The sequence below is a fragment of the Empidonax traillii genome, unplaced genomic scaffold, assembly GCF_003031625.1.
Source record: "Empidonax traillii isolate 1590-97213 ecotype Southwest subspecies unplaced genomic scaffold, ASM303162v1 scaffold508:size451158, whole genome shotgun sequence".
Classification (NCBI taxonomy): Eukaryota; Metazoa; Chordata; class Aves; order Passeriformes; family Tyrannidae; genus Empidonax; species Empidonax traillii.
Window position 1 is genome coordinate 267,752 of NW_020955701.1, and position 14,327 is coordinate 282,078.

Below are 14,327 nucleotides of genomic sequence, written 5' to 3' on the forward strand. Positions count from 1 at the left end.
CTGGAGACTGGCAGCTCTTGCAACACTTAGGATGTTAAGCATGGGTCACAAGATACAGTTGTGTCCCAGAACAGCCAGAAAAGTAACCACCTGCACGCTCCTACCGAGTGCTACAAACTTCAGCATCAGCAGGATTTTGTCTTTTCATCAGACATGGACGAAGACGCTGGAAAAACAGCCAGAGCCTGTATCCACCTGCAGAACAATGTGAACGCAGCACCTGCAGCTTTTAAACTATCTGCCTATAGATAAAGTGTCAGACAGCAAAGCCAAAGACATTCTGCATAACTTAGAAAATCTTAACTTTAGAATCCATTTCCTGCTAGAACATTAAAAAGCCAACAGCACATCACTCACCTATCCTAGAAAACACATGGTCCATATTCAGCACTAAGGCAACTACGTAATTTCCTTGGGTTAGGAACTTCAGTGCAACTGCTGTGGCTCACTATGGGGCTTCTGAGGCATCTGCAAGGGACTGCCTGACAAGCTCTCCAGTGTATTTCAGGATGACTGACAGGACACAGTGGCTGCTGGAGGGCTGGCAGGGGGATGGGCATCCTTAAAGCTATATCCTAGGGCACAAGTATGTCAACAAAAATAAGAGTTCAAAAGCTTTTGAATAATTAGATGACATGAAACGTGTCATACTTCTAATGATCCTTCTTGGAATTTTTAGCATAGCCACTGTTATCCCCTATATTCTGGTTGTATGCCAACTTCTGTCTGCTGGCAATGACTCACTCTCAGACTCCTGAGCTGGACAGCAAAGGGATTCATAAGGCTTTCCCCCAGTAACTTGGCACCAAATCTGTTTTCTCTGTTGTTTTTTTCTATTGTGTGGTACTCTATAATGACATAAAATATATTAACTTATCAATCTCACAAAATGCATATAGGCCTATTGGCTTCTGAAAAACAGGGAAGACTAGAAAAAATTGTTAAGACAAAGTAGTCTGGATTTGCTTTTTAACAAGACACACACACAGAGGGCACCGGAGGATTTCCAAGAAGTGAAAAATATGTAATAGAATGTTTTTTATTATTTGTTCCTAATTACAATATTTCTTATACAGTTTAGTCAATCAGTATCAATAGCACTCTGGGAATAGAATTTGTTAGTCTTTTTGCTACAGAGCCAGTATAGCCAGTGCAAATCAGACTTCAGAGAAGCCACAAAAATAATTGCTGTATTTCTCTTTAATTCTCTAGCTGACATATAAGATATTCAGAATGCTAAAATGTTCTAGTTCTGTTCCCAATACAATTCTTTTGCTTGAAGACCTGCTGTACTTTGTGGGCCAGACCAAGGCTCAGAACGGAGCAGTATCTCCAACACCTGGGAATGATCTGGTGCATTTAATACCAGGGAAAACCTACAATGCACCTGCCAAATTATTCAGATTTCCAGACAAAGCTGTCAGGTTACCCTCCAACCATCTCAGACTTTCTTACTTCTTACCACTGGCAACAAGAAACATGCATGTTATGCCCATGTTAATGCACAGACATCACAAAGGAAAGACAAGCTGCAAAATTGAAGAAGGTGACAAGATTCAGATCCATTAATAATATTTAGTAACTTAAAGCTACTTTATTTAAACAGGCTTTGCATTTAGGTGTATATTTGCAGTGAAGTACCTGGAAAACAACTTTAAAAACTACAGCACTTCTTTTTATACTCCCTTTCACTTCTGCCTGTGTCTACCTTCTCAATCCACATCTGAAAAGCAGCTGAAATTCCCAAGAACATAGGATTTCCACCAAGTTCTTCAACACAGTTCTCAGCATAAATAGTGTCACCCATCTTCCCTTAAAATCAAGCTACCAAGGAAAAGAAAGCAGCATGAGCCTAGTTCTGGATGGATACTGGAGAATCCACATGACTAATCTCATGGCATGAAAAAGTTTAATTATGGTTTATGGAAAAATAACATTTGATATGGGAGAAAGCATTACACCTCAACAAACTTGTCTCATGGAAACTTTCCAATATCTAGTGAGACAAAAAAATAAGATTTTTTCCCAGAGGTTATAACATTCAGAACATTCTCTCTTTTCCTTGTTTAACACTCAGGCCTAGTTTTCCTACGGTGCATTCCATCAAAGCAGAAGCTGTGTTTCAATATCACATAAGAAAATAGAATCACAAAGGGAAAATTATTTACCCAGGATCACAGAGAATGCCAGTGGCAGAATCAAGGACAGAGTGCTGGGATAAAACCATATTACTCACTGGAGCACCTTATCCCACTTTCTTTAACTAAGGCCAATAATCAGGCTAAGGAGAGTAAAACATTTCCAAATATAATTCACACTAAAAATCTAAAGTATACAACATCTTCTTCCATACTCTTATGTTAGGGTTACCCAGATACTCATATTATTATTCCTAGGCCAGCTAACACCTTCATGTCCCTTAAACACACTAGCAGAATTCCTGCCTTTGGTGAGTGCAGACACGTCCAGCTGCAACACACCGACAAATTCTAGGAGCCACTCCAGCAGAAGTGTGAATCCTACAGCCTGACCAGCTACACAGTTTTTGGCTTTGCACTGGCATGCCAGACTGCTTTTCAACCAACAGCTATCCAAAAAAAGTCTGTTATGGTGCTAAGCCTACAGCCACAGCGAGAAAACTCTTCTCCTCTGAAATGTAACCACAGGAACTTGGGAACAACAGTCTCACTACATTCCCAGTAAACTCAATCATTGCCCTGCTCAGTGGAGATCTAGTGGATGTACAACACTGTGAGTGACAGCAGAATGAAAAGAATACTGCTTAGTTAATAAACACTTTAAGAACCTTACATTGGTAACATTTCTTCCAGGTACATTTTTGCAAGGAGCAAGTTTTTGGTCTTGGAACTACACCTGTAATATTTAAGGTACTGAAAAAATATTTACTTTATTAAAAAAAAACTACAAACAAACATTTTTTGGATCTGTTTCAAATTCTTAAAGAAAAAAATTCCTTTCACATGAGTGTCAGTGCTATTTTCACTGCATGCACTTTGAGCCCAGAACAAGGACACCTCTCTATTTAAGTGGCACACAGTTCTTACATGGATGGCTATCCTGGGCTCCTAAGGATAGGTCAAGAAGGTCTGGCTCCAATCCCTCCCTTTTGTTATCACATTTAAAGTGTTCCTATCTCTATTCAGAACCAGAGACTCTGTTTAAATAAAGTTCAAGTTGACCTTCCACTAAAAATAGGATATTGTTCAACTCATTAAAAAAAAAAAAATTAGCTAACAAAAATTCCATGATGTGCCACTAACAGGTTTTAAAATTTTTTTTGTTATGTGCAATTTCCCATTTCCCCTTTTTGCTGACAATTATCTATTCCAACATTACGCTCTACTGCTTTGCTTCACAAATGTCTTACTTGGTTGCTATGAGGTAAAAAAACGTGGGTTTTTATTCTTTGTAGAGCTGATTTTGCCAGTGGATTTTGTTGTTTCATACCAATGCATTACCCCAGGACGCTTCACCATCATGTACTATTTAATGTAACTATTTTCAAACTGACATAAAAGTTTGCATTATTGGTTTTGTCCAGTGACCCAAACAGTAGTTTAGTATTCTAGAATAGTATCTTTCTTCCCCATTGCCTACAGATATGCACAAAACAATCCCAAAACTAAGGGTAGCAAACGTGACTGATATTTTTTAAGTATATATATTGATTTTGAGATACGTTTGAAAATCACTTTGGATGCAGGCAAGCAAGCTACCTAGTGCTACTCATCACATAGGAAAGCATAACGCAATAAACAGGGACAGAAAAACAGTATTTAAGCAAAACCACAATCCCACCATGCCATGCCTGAATAAATGAAAAGACCTTGACATGCACATTTCCTCCTCTGATGGGGTTTCCGGTGCATGGCACCCTATTACCTTTATCAACTCAGACAACCAGTTTCACATCAAAACTTGGCTCAGAAAAAACCTCTACATGTAGCTGATACAGCATTTCTGGTGAAATTGCTTCAGCAATACAGACTGAAGACATTCCTGCCATTTTGACCTTGGCTCTCATTTCAACTCAATCATTTGGGTGAAGAGCAACCGTAAAGGAAAAGACACAAAGCCCCAAACTTTCTTCCGAGGTAGATTAGTCTTCCAGCATCGACCAACTGATTTGGAATAGGAGAATACATTAACAGTTCAATATGCATTTTTCCCAAATGGCTGTCACGAGGCCTAATTCTTTGCTGTTGGATATCTTTTGGGCTTCACTGGCTCTGAACACAGCTCTTGTCTTTAATAGGAGAAATCCAAATGGATTTTACTTCACAGAAAATGGTGCCCATAAAGGTTTTGAAATATGCAGAATGTTGTACTGAACATAACAGTCCCCCATTACCCCTCACTTATAAACAAGTGTCTCTTACATTTTAAAATCAAAAACAAAGTTATAAAATCGTGCAGTAAGTCAGTATTTTCACACTGAGGCATGATAAATATACATTTACATAAACCTTCCTGGCACAAGATGCAAAATCCAGAAAAGTGCAAGGGGGTAAGTGAAATTTTTTTAAAATAGCAGTATCTATGCAACATTTTATTCTTCCTTTTCCATTATTCCAACATGGTTTCTCACGGCTGGAAAATAAGCAAACATATGGCACAACTTTGGCTACTGGCTTAAAATGACGTGACCATGATGATTTAAAATATTATTAACATTTTTAAAACAATCATGTTTACAGTTCTTTTTCTAGAAAGTTGGGTAAGAAAACCAGCATTTTAACTCTTATTAAATTTTGAAGTTATTATTTTATTAAACAACTATAGTTCCATTTACAGCTTCATGTACTTCCACTAACATGGAAAATTGCCTACATTCCTCTTCAATCTTACCTTCTGATTCAAGAATTTAACTAAAAAGCTCCTAGAAACAGCTCTGTGAAGAACTCTCTGGATGCAGCTTGACTCCTGAGGCACCGACAGTGAGAGCAAATGGGTGCCTGTCATTCCCAGTCCATGAGAAAACAAAATAGGAGGGGAAGAGTCAAAACAGGGAGGGCAGTATTCAACTGGAACTCCGCCCAGACTGGTAGTGCCCGACTGAAACCACCACTTAAGAGACACCCAAGCTCATTCCTAGTCTTGCAAACATGGTCTGACCTGAGCTTTTAGATCCTGAATCAGACATCAGTGAAGTAAATGACAAACCCCTTCAAAAATCAGGGAGGTTTAGGTGGAACATGAGGAGGGAAAGGGCAAGAAAGCAAGCAAAGACCATTACTGTAAATCCCAGCCCAAACAGAGATGCACTGTACAAATCACAAAAGTTCATACAAACCACGCTGTTTGTATGAACAGTCTTCTTTATTTACCTTCACAAAGCAACCAAAATATACTTCCAGATTGATAATCCCACATTTATAAGATTTTCCACCAACAGAGCCATTTAGGACATGAGTGAAGTCTTGCTAATTTGCTATTATAGCAAATTTGGGTATCCTGAAATGCAGTTTGAAATAGCACTCATGTGAAAAAAACCCTCTGGAAATTCCAAAAAGGCAGAGGTTGGTCAATATTTGTATCTATTCTGCTAGAGACTCTATTCTGCTGCTTAAGATCTTAGCAGTCTTAAACCATTCAGTCTGAAAATTTGTATGAGGCCCACGTGTCATGCTGAATGTTCATTTTGCAAAATTTCTACCTAAGCAGTTTGGCTATTTTTAGTTTATTTAGAGGTAAAAAGGGTACAGACTGCCCAAAGGTTGAGATAATCTGACACCATCTAATAGCACTGGAGAGGCTCAACTAGGAGGGGGAAAAAAAAACCAAACTAAGGAAGGAGCACATCTTGTGACTGCTCAGAAGAGAGAAAGAAAAAAAACCACAAAGACAGTACAGAAACAGCTGCAAGGAACAGGGAGAAAAAATAAATCAATCACATTTGGGCTTTGTCCTACACTGGCCAAGTGATTTTATTAGTGTCTTCTGCACTTAAAGTTGCATAGTAGGAATGCAGCAAAATGGATTATGGAGGCAAAAGTATCAAATATTATTCATATAAACTAAGCAGACTTTCCTAGATTATACAATAATTTATTACAGGAAAATGTACCTGGTATTGCCATATTAAACTTACAATTTTATCCGTAATTCATTCCTCTCAGGTTTATATTTCAAGTTTGCCCACTGGAAAAAGTCCTTCTTTGCTCACCTGTAATTCATGAATTTAGGAAGCATGAACAACAATAAACAGAGAAGAAAGATGCTGGACTAAAAAAGATTTAATTTTCTGAGTACTGTATTAAAACTGTGTGATGTAATGAAAGTATAAATCTTACTAAATGGAGTTAGTATTTCTCAGCATGTCGTAGCTCTCTCAGTTCACGAATGTTAAAGTTAAGAACAAACAGAAACACGATTCACTTAATTGCAAAATTCCATATATTCAAATGGAGTTATGCAGATTATCCCTTTTACACCTCTTTAATCATTAGATCTTTGTAACTATATCAGTGTTTCACTTCTGAAGCAAATTATCACTGTGGTGAACAGCGATCCTCTTTGTTTTGATAGGGACACAAATAGAAAATTGGTCTTTCAACCATGAAATTTGGAATTGGTAAACGGCTGTTAGCCCATCAACTTCTGTATATACCCAAATTCCTCTGCGACTACTAGGAAGAGATGTATTGAGTCAATTAAATGCACAAATTACATTTGAAAAAGAAAAGAATCCCAGTTCACTTTCCTGAAGAAAAGGCCTTGGAGGCCCAAGTCTTTCTGTTCAGAACCCTGAACCTCAAGGAGAAACACCACATGAAGTGAACACCACCCATCCCGCTGCTATGGGCCACTGGAATTCCAGGATGAGCACAGTCACTGGCTCCTGCCCCATTCCTTAAGACAGGCAGGGAAACACACCTTGACTGAGAGTGGACCTGAGGGGAGGGGGACTCACCTGAGGGGGCCCCAGCCCCTGCTCCTCCCCCTGCACTGCACTGAGGGGACATTTCCAGCCACTCCCTTCACACCGTGACAGGTAGTTCATAAGCACTGAGCCTACTCGCTGGGGTTCACTTAAAACCATTTTATGTCATTGTTCAGGTATCCTTCCTTCCAATACACACTCTTTTTTCAGGTGGTAGGTTTTCCAGCCTCTTTTGCTAACTCCTGTGATTTTTTTTCTTCCCTTTGGTTCCCTTTTGTATGTTCTGCCCTAACGCTCTGGACAGGATTTCACAGCTTTGAGTGAGAGCTAGACCTAGTCAGACCCAGCACTTCTGGCAAACATGTTGAAAATTTAATAAATCAAGTAAGGTAACCACAAAAAATAAATACAATTTCAAATCAAACTAAGTACCTGTATCTGCATTGGGTGAACACAATCTGTAGTACATCCCAGTCTTGGCCTGAGATCATCCACGTAAGGAAACTGGTTGATTCACATCAGGGTTTTATGCATCTCATGTACCTGCATTTCATTCCCACAAAAGGTGAGTGAAAAATTCCTTACTGGTGAGTGGCTAAATCTAATCCCAGCACGGCATCAGGGCACGGACACAGCAGAAACAGGACCTTGGACATAACCCTGTGTCCACCCGCAGAGATGTCATCACGTTTTCTTAAATAACTTAGACTAAACAAGGCCAAAGAAAATTTTCAAATAAAATTCTTTAACAAAATTTCACACTGCTGCAACAGCTTGAAACAGTTCAGAAATAAAACTCCTCCCCTGTGATTATGGCCTGCACGACCCCCCTTGCAGGGGCCCCCAGGCACGGCTGTGACAATTTTATCACTTGCAGCAAGGGAGTCACCTCTCAGCAGACAGATAAATGGAACATACACAGCACCCTGCATGAGGACAAATTCCTTCCCAAGTTAAAGTTTTTCCCTGGCACCAAAATTTTCTTTGAGCTGTGTCCACCTCTCCCTCCTCACCATTGCTTCCCAAGGTCTCCACATCTACAAGCGCATTCCAATATTCTGACTCTCCATTTGCCCTCAGCTATGAAAAGTAAATCCAGTAATTAGTCATTTCTATTTTCAATTGCTTTACTAAATTATTTACTTTTAATAGAAGCATTGAACAGAGTTAATACACTTCACATTTGTACATTATTATTTAATGAAACTTGTCAGAACTATATTGAATCTGTAAGCTATAATTCTATACAAACAATAAAAAATATTATTTCAAGGGACAACTCTTTAAAAGCATTCTTCTGACAAGGCACTAATTCCCCCTACCACTGAGAAACCATGCAGGATGAAATTAGCAGCTTGGAAGCTTAAATTGCAAAATTATTCATATCATATCTTAAGAGTCAGAAATGAAACAGCAGTGCCTGAAGTTCCTAAACTCCTTAGTTCTTCTGGGGATCCACACAAAGACACAAATCTCAAGACCTCCATTGCTCGAGATTGGTTTCTTCAAACAATCTTTTGGAATTTTAATCAGGAATATCTTTCTTGAGGAGGAAATGTAGGCTATAAAGGAGAGAATAACCAAAGATTAAAACAAGATTAATTCATGAAGATCACCAGGTTCTCAGACAACTCAAAAAAACCACATTGTCACTGTGTTTCTTTGCATGCAGCCCCTCAGTGACAGAAATCAGCAACAATATAGATCTATAAAAATCAAACTTCTAACTGTGTGTGCTAATATTGTATACCAAAGATTTCTGCACAGGTAAACAGTAGGTGTGTAATTAGTTCTAACGTTGTATAACAATGCATATGGAGAAGCTTGATTTGAAAAAGGGGGTTATTTATATGAAAGACCCAAGGTAAGCTGAATCTAATGGATAGTCAAAGTTGTATTTATTCTGTTACTGAATTTTACCTTCATTCAAGGTCTTGCAATTCAAAATGTACATGTTTGATTTTCAATGTATACGGAATTGAAAAGGTTTATTGCTATAATCTATCACTGAGGTTTAATAGGAATTAGAGTGTTCTTTTGCCCAGGATAATTGCAACCTGTCAATACTCCAATTAGATTTAAAGTTTAGGCACAAATGTGACTAAGTCAACCACTGACCAACAGGGAGATTTTCTGATGAAGGGTTTTTGTTCATAACCGACCACTCTCTCACCTAAACCTTCTAAAGCTTCTGCTGATCTGGAGGTGCTAAACACGACATGCACCTGCTGGTGTTACTGGTACCATAATGGGGAAAAACCTATCAAAGTGCAAAATACAATGAAATGAACAATAACTTTTAGAAAGTAATGTATTTTAAGATTTGAAGCAGACAAAAGGTAAGTAAATCAGGGTCTCCAAACCACACAGGGATCTGTGCTCAGAAAGGAGACCAAAGTCAAGCAACATAGAATGGGAGCCAGAAGCATATTTTGGTTTTGTACAGGTGGATGATGTGTCACTCTTTATTTATGGTGTTGCAGATGCCCTGTGAAAGCCAAAGCTAATTAATAAACTTACCATGAGGGCATTTTTGGCAAAGATTAGCATTTTCACGTGATATTTAGTATAGCTGGATTTTGAAAGCATATCTGCTTACCTTCTTTGTTTTCATAAAAAAGTAGTAAATTTGTGTATAAAACACACAAATGTTATATTCATTTTGTTTAAAAGCAAATAAATCTGGTAAAATGTATTAAGAAAAAAGAGTGTAATCCAGTAGTGCAGACATGCCTAAATTTACTAGGATTATTTACTTAAAAATAAGAATGCAACTAAACATTTGGCCGCACTGACACCACCAATAAAATTCAGTGATATAATTTGATAATCTTGTAACACTGAGCCTGTAATTTCATTAAAATGAAATTCCAGTGGTGCTAGACTATATTAGCTGTTCTAATACAATAATTTGTTGGGGTCATTAATTCACTTACATCCTTCAAGGGAGATGTAAAATTTACTCTTGAATATTCCAAGTTCCCCATAAGCACAAAGCTCTGTTCCACTTGTTAGCTTGGGCAGAATCTAATCTATTTTTTCTGCTGCAAGCATCATAAATTTGTAACAGGAATAAAAGTTGAAACTACTGAATTGGTAAAGCTAATGGAGAATGGTTAAATAAAAGGCCACAGAGCAAATGGGTGAGAAGGGATGGAACAAGCATCACAAAATTAACATGGCACTTAAGGTCAAGAAAGGCAAGAAAAATGAAAGATTGAGGTCCCATATTTCTAAAGAAATCATTTAGGCATTTTTTCTACTGGTTGGTTAATCTGTCCATATCCTACTGAAGATTTTTCAGTATCTCTCCTCTATACTTGCAGAAATGAAAAACATGAAAAAAATATAGGCAATACTACCCTAGCACCATCATTTTATATACCAGTCCTAAACCAGACTTTTATCTCTGTTATCTATTCCAATGTCCAGCTCTTGCTAGTTTTAAGGCACTAAGAAATAAAACTTTTACGATTCCTTGGGGAGTTAAATTCACTTTCAAAATACACTTACCCATTGAGAAATTTTATCTATTATCCTGCCCATTTTGGATCAGTTAAATCTTCTTTAAAAGCCCTTGAGATATACTGAAGCTTTTTTTTATTTTTTTAGTGTTTACCTCACATTTCTTACTGCCTTGAAGCAAAATTCTAAGCATTGATGGCTTTAATTTACTTTGCATTTCCAAAGCAAGTGCATTATAATTTTATGAAAACTTTCTAATTCCCACAATCTGTCATGAAGGCTGTAATTTCTATTTCCATTTAGAGACAGGTGCCAATAGGTTCAAAAATTCTGGAACAATACATTCATAAAGCAATTTTATATGCATGAATTCTGATACTTAACTGATCTTCTTACAGTATCACTGTATGCAAATTAGCAATGTTTATGCATATACACGATTAACTTCAGCCTGTGACATGCCAAATGCTTTAGTTAGGCTTTTAGTCTAATATGTAATCATCTTCAGGGCTGCTTAACGGCTACAGGACAGTATTCCTGCAGAATTTCTGTAATAGGTAAGCTGATGTGCCCATTGGGGACAAGGATCTTCCTCTGATGTGTGGGGAAGGACCCACGCAGATTAGGAAGCTCTATCCCCACCCAAGCTGCCTCAGTCTCTTAAAGGCAGCCAAGTATCTCAGACTTTAAGGTCTTAAAAAATAGGATTATGTACAGTAGATAGCATGCTTTATTAATTAAATCTTGCACAGGCAGAGGTTCTCCAGCACTTGGCAACAGACATTATTGCAGTTCAGAAATCTCAGTGTTTTACTCTAGGCTTGTATGTCTGAGTTTTAGTGTCTTTTTTAGATATTGTTGAGTTTCCCTAGCTCAGTATCCAGGACTTTAAGCTGCAAGCCCTTTTGGATCACTGCTCATCTTCAAAGATTGGCGTACCAAAATACTTAAAGCTGCACCTTTCGCACGGGGTACCTGCAAGATGTACTGGGAGCTCTCTCTACTTGCAGCCTGCACAAAGAACGCTGGAGGTCACTCCAGAGTTGCTCAAGTAACAACTTTTCCCAAGGAGAGACAGACGCCAATTTTTTTTCCACGTTCAGTTCCATGGGTTACACATAACACACCGCGTGCCTTCTACACAGCTCGCCGCCAACTCCCACGATTTATTACGTTTTACTGAAATTGCACGTTTATCCCGGGTCCCAGATTCATGTGAACGTAAAAAAAAGGTAATTACCATTTAAAGGGAAAAAAAAACCCAAACAGGTTTCTTCTTAGTTCTACTACGAAATAAAGGCTCCTAAATTCAAACCACAGAAGTGAGACATTCCAGTGTGTGTATGGGAGGACAGGGTGACCTGCCGTGCTGTCCCCAGTGGTCCCCGCCCTGGGGGCACAGACAGGCAGCCCTGGCTCTTTCTTTCCAGTGAATTAGTCCTTTGTTACTGAGACCACACTGTCATTTATTTTGGTTGTGTCTTATTTGGCTTTTCTGCATTTTGCATGGCCCCAGAATACAACTGTCTTTTCAGCATAATTTTCTGTGGATTCAAAACACATCTGGACAAGGAGATTAAATCCAAAAAAACCTCCAAAACACAAGCCCATAGTTTAGTAGTGATGCTAATTAACTTCATTCCTGAGACAAAGGAATTGTGCTATTATAGTTTCAGGCAGCTATCACAAGGTAAGTCAAACAGCAAGAGACCTCTGGTGAGGTGAATATCTGTGTGGGACAGACATTAATTACACCATTCCCATTGATTTTGCTTGCTCTCAAACCCACATTAATTAGAAACAAAACAATAATTCATTTTCTCTTGAACATTTACCCTAAGCAGCTCAAAACCTCTCTGTAGATAATACCAATCTTGATATTTTCTCAGCTTACAGAAGAATTGTCCTAAAAACAACAACGACAAAAAAAAGCTATAAAAAATTCTTCACTAAAAAATGTATTTAACACTTCAATCAAGAAAGAGAGTGTTTTAAAAAGACCTTCCTTTCAAAAAACACAGGGAAAAATTGTCTAGAGTTCTCAGAGAACTAAGCACTTCTTTGTGCTACTTCACTAGAATTAAAAGCAAAAACTGGTTATGTAGCCCAAAACAAGAATATATTAAGTTAGACTTTAAGGACATTTTAAATGTATGGCTTCCAGTAACATAATGGATTCCTTCCCCTCCAGGTTCCTTCAATGAGAATAACAGAACAAGGAATCTGGAAAAGCAGAAAAGGCATATTTTATGTTTCATATAGATAAGATAAATTTTTCGCTCTTAGCAACTGTCCTTAATAAGTGGGCAAAATTCAAGATGTAGAGCATTTAAAAGTTTTCTCCTTATCTTTTCTGAGTAAAATAACTTTGTGCAAATAACATAAAAGACTGAGATGGTAACACTCCAAATATTGCACGGATCTCCAGGTTATTAAACAACTTTAAGTGCCAAAAGGTATTCATTTAAAAAAAAAAAAAAAAAAAAAAAAAAAAAAAAAAAAAAAAAAAAAAAAAAAAAAAAAAAAAAAAAAAAAAAAAAAAAAAAAAAAAAAAAAAAAAAAAAAAAAAAAAAAAAAAAAAAAAAAAAAAAAAAAAAAAAAAAAAAAAAAAAAAAAAAAAAAAAAAAAAAAAAAAAAAAAACAGAAACAAACACCCACCCCCCACCCAAAAAAAGCACCACACACACACACACACACACACACACACACACAAAACAGTTGTGGTTCAATTCCTTCAGATAGAACTAAAACCCTTACTCAAACGGGTTTTACCAAAACTGAACTTTGGTGTGTTTTTATAATTTGGCTTCCTTTTGCATTGTCTAAGATCTTCCTAAAATATTACCCATACACAGATTTCAAAAAGTCTGTTTTCTGTAAAGAAAATTAATCGTGCAGCACATCCATCAATGCAGAAGGAAACAGCTTTGCTCCTTGTCCTCAAGTAAATTCTTAAAAAAATAAATAAATAAAAGCAGCACCAGCTTTGTACTAAAATCCCCAACGAGTCTTTTCTGGCACTGAGACATGACAAATACTTGTTTTCCCAATAGCAAACATGATCTGACAGTCTCCACTTCTTTAAAAAGTTCCCATCAGCTATTATATACTGTAGTGAAGGTACTACCTTTTTTTCCACACTTTTAAACTCCTTTAAACTATGGATACGTCTTGTGCTTTCTAATATCTGCCTCTTCTCTACGTTACCCAGGTCAGGTTTCCAGAGAAAAGACCTAAAAGACTATTTTCATGAGCCTATTTTAAGATATTTACTAATTCAGCAATATTTTTGGTACTGAAGCAAGTTAAAGATTTATCATGAGTGCTTCCTGATCAATAATTCATACCAAAAAAAATGGAGGCAGGGAAGCACAGTTATCAACATCACTCTAGCTATAAAAGACTATTAACAAGAGCTCTGACTGTTGGAGGGAAAATGAGGTAAAATGATTATTTTTACCCATTGCAGCACAGGTAGGAAATCAAATTAGATTTTCACTGCACTACTGCTGGCAAAATTAACTGTTGCTAAGGTAAAAAAATATATATTATCTACAGTTAATTAAATTACATAGAAGAGCCATATGATAGGGGCATTTTGTAATAACTGAAAGAAACCGCAAAACCGAGAAAAAATGAACATCTCTGCGGGAGCTAACGCAATGCCTAATCGTTACTGTATTTTGTCGCAGTTCCCGGCTGCCCTCTCTCTGTCTCGTTCAGGTGCGCACATTGAACCCTCGGGAGCAGACACAGCCTTTAGGTTTCAGGCTGGAAAGCTCCAAAGCACACGGAGGTTCCGCAGTCCCTCCGCGGCGCGGCCGCCATGGCGGCGGCTCCCTCAGCCGGGGGCGCCGAGCGGAGCCCGAGGCCCCCATTGGCTCCGCCGGGCTGGGGGCGTGGCCTCCGGTGGCGGAACGCCCTATAAGGAGGCAGCCGGGCCGCACTACCGCCAGCA

General features: G+C 38.0%; 1 protein-coding gene and 1 long non-coding RNA gene across 2 annotated transcripts in view; both read right to left on the bottom strand.

Annotated features, from left to right (window-relative positions):
* CTNNA3 (catenin alpha 3) overlaps positions 1 to 465 on the bottom strand; it is a 245,727-nt gene extending 245,262 nt beyond the window's left edge. The window contains exon 1 of the mRNA XM_027896663.1: positions 358 to 465. Within this exon, the coding sequence (XP_027752464.1) occupies positions 358 to 382 (25 nt within the window). The 5' untranslated portion in view covers positions 383 to 465. The remainder of the gene's footprint in view (positions 1 to 357) is intronic.
* Positions 466 to 8,017: 7,552 nt separating this feature from the next.
* LOC114064020 lies at positions 8,018 to 9,557 on the bottom strand. Its single transcript, XR_003572672.1, has 2 exons — positions 9,504 to 9,557; positions 8,018 to 8,466 (listed from the first exon to the last, which is right to left on the bottom strand). It is a non-coding gene; the product is annotated as an uncharacterized LOC114064020 (long non-coding RNA).
* Between the last annotated feature and the right edge of the window lie 4,770 nt (positions 9,558 to 14,327).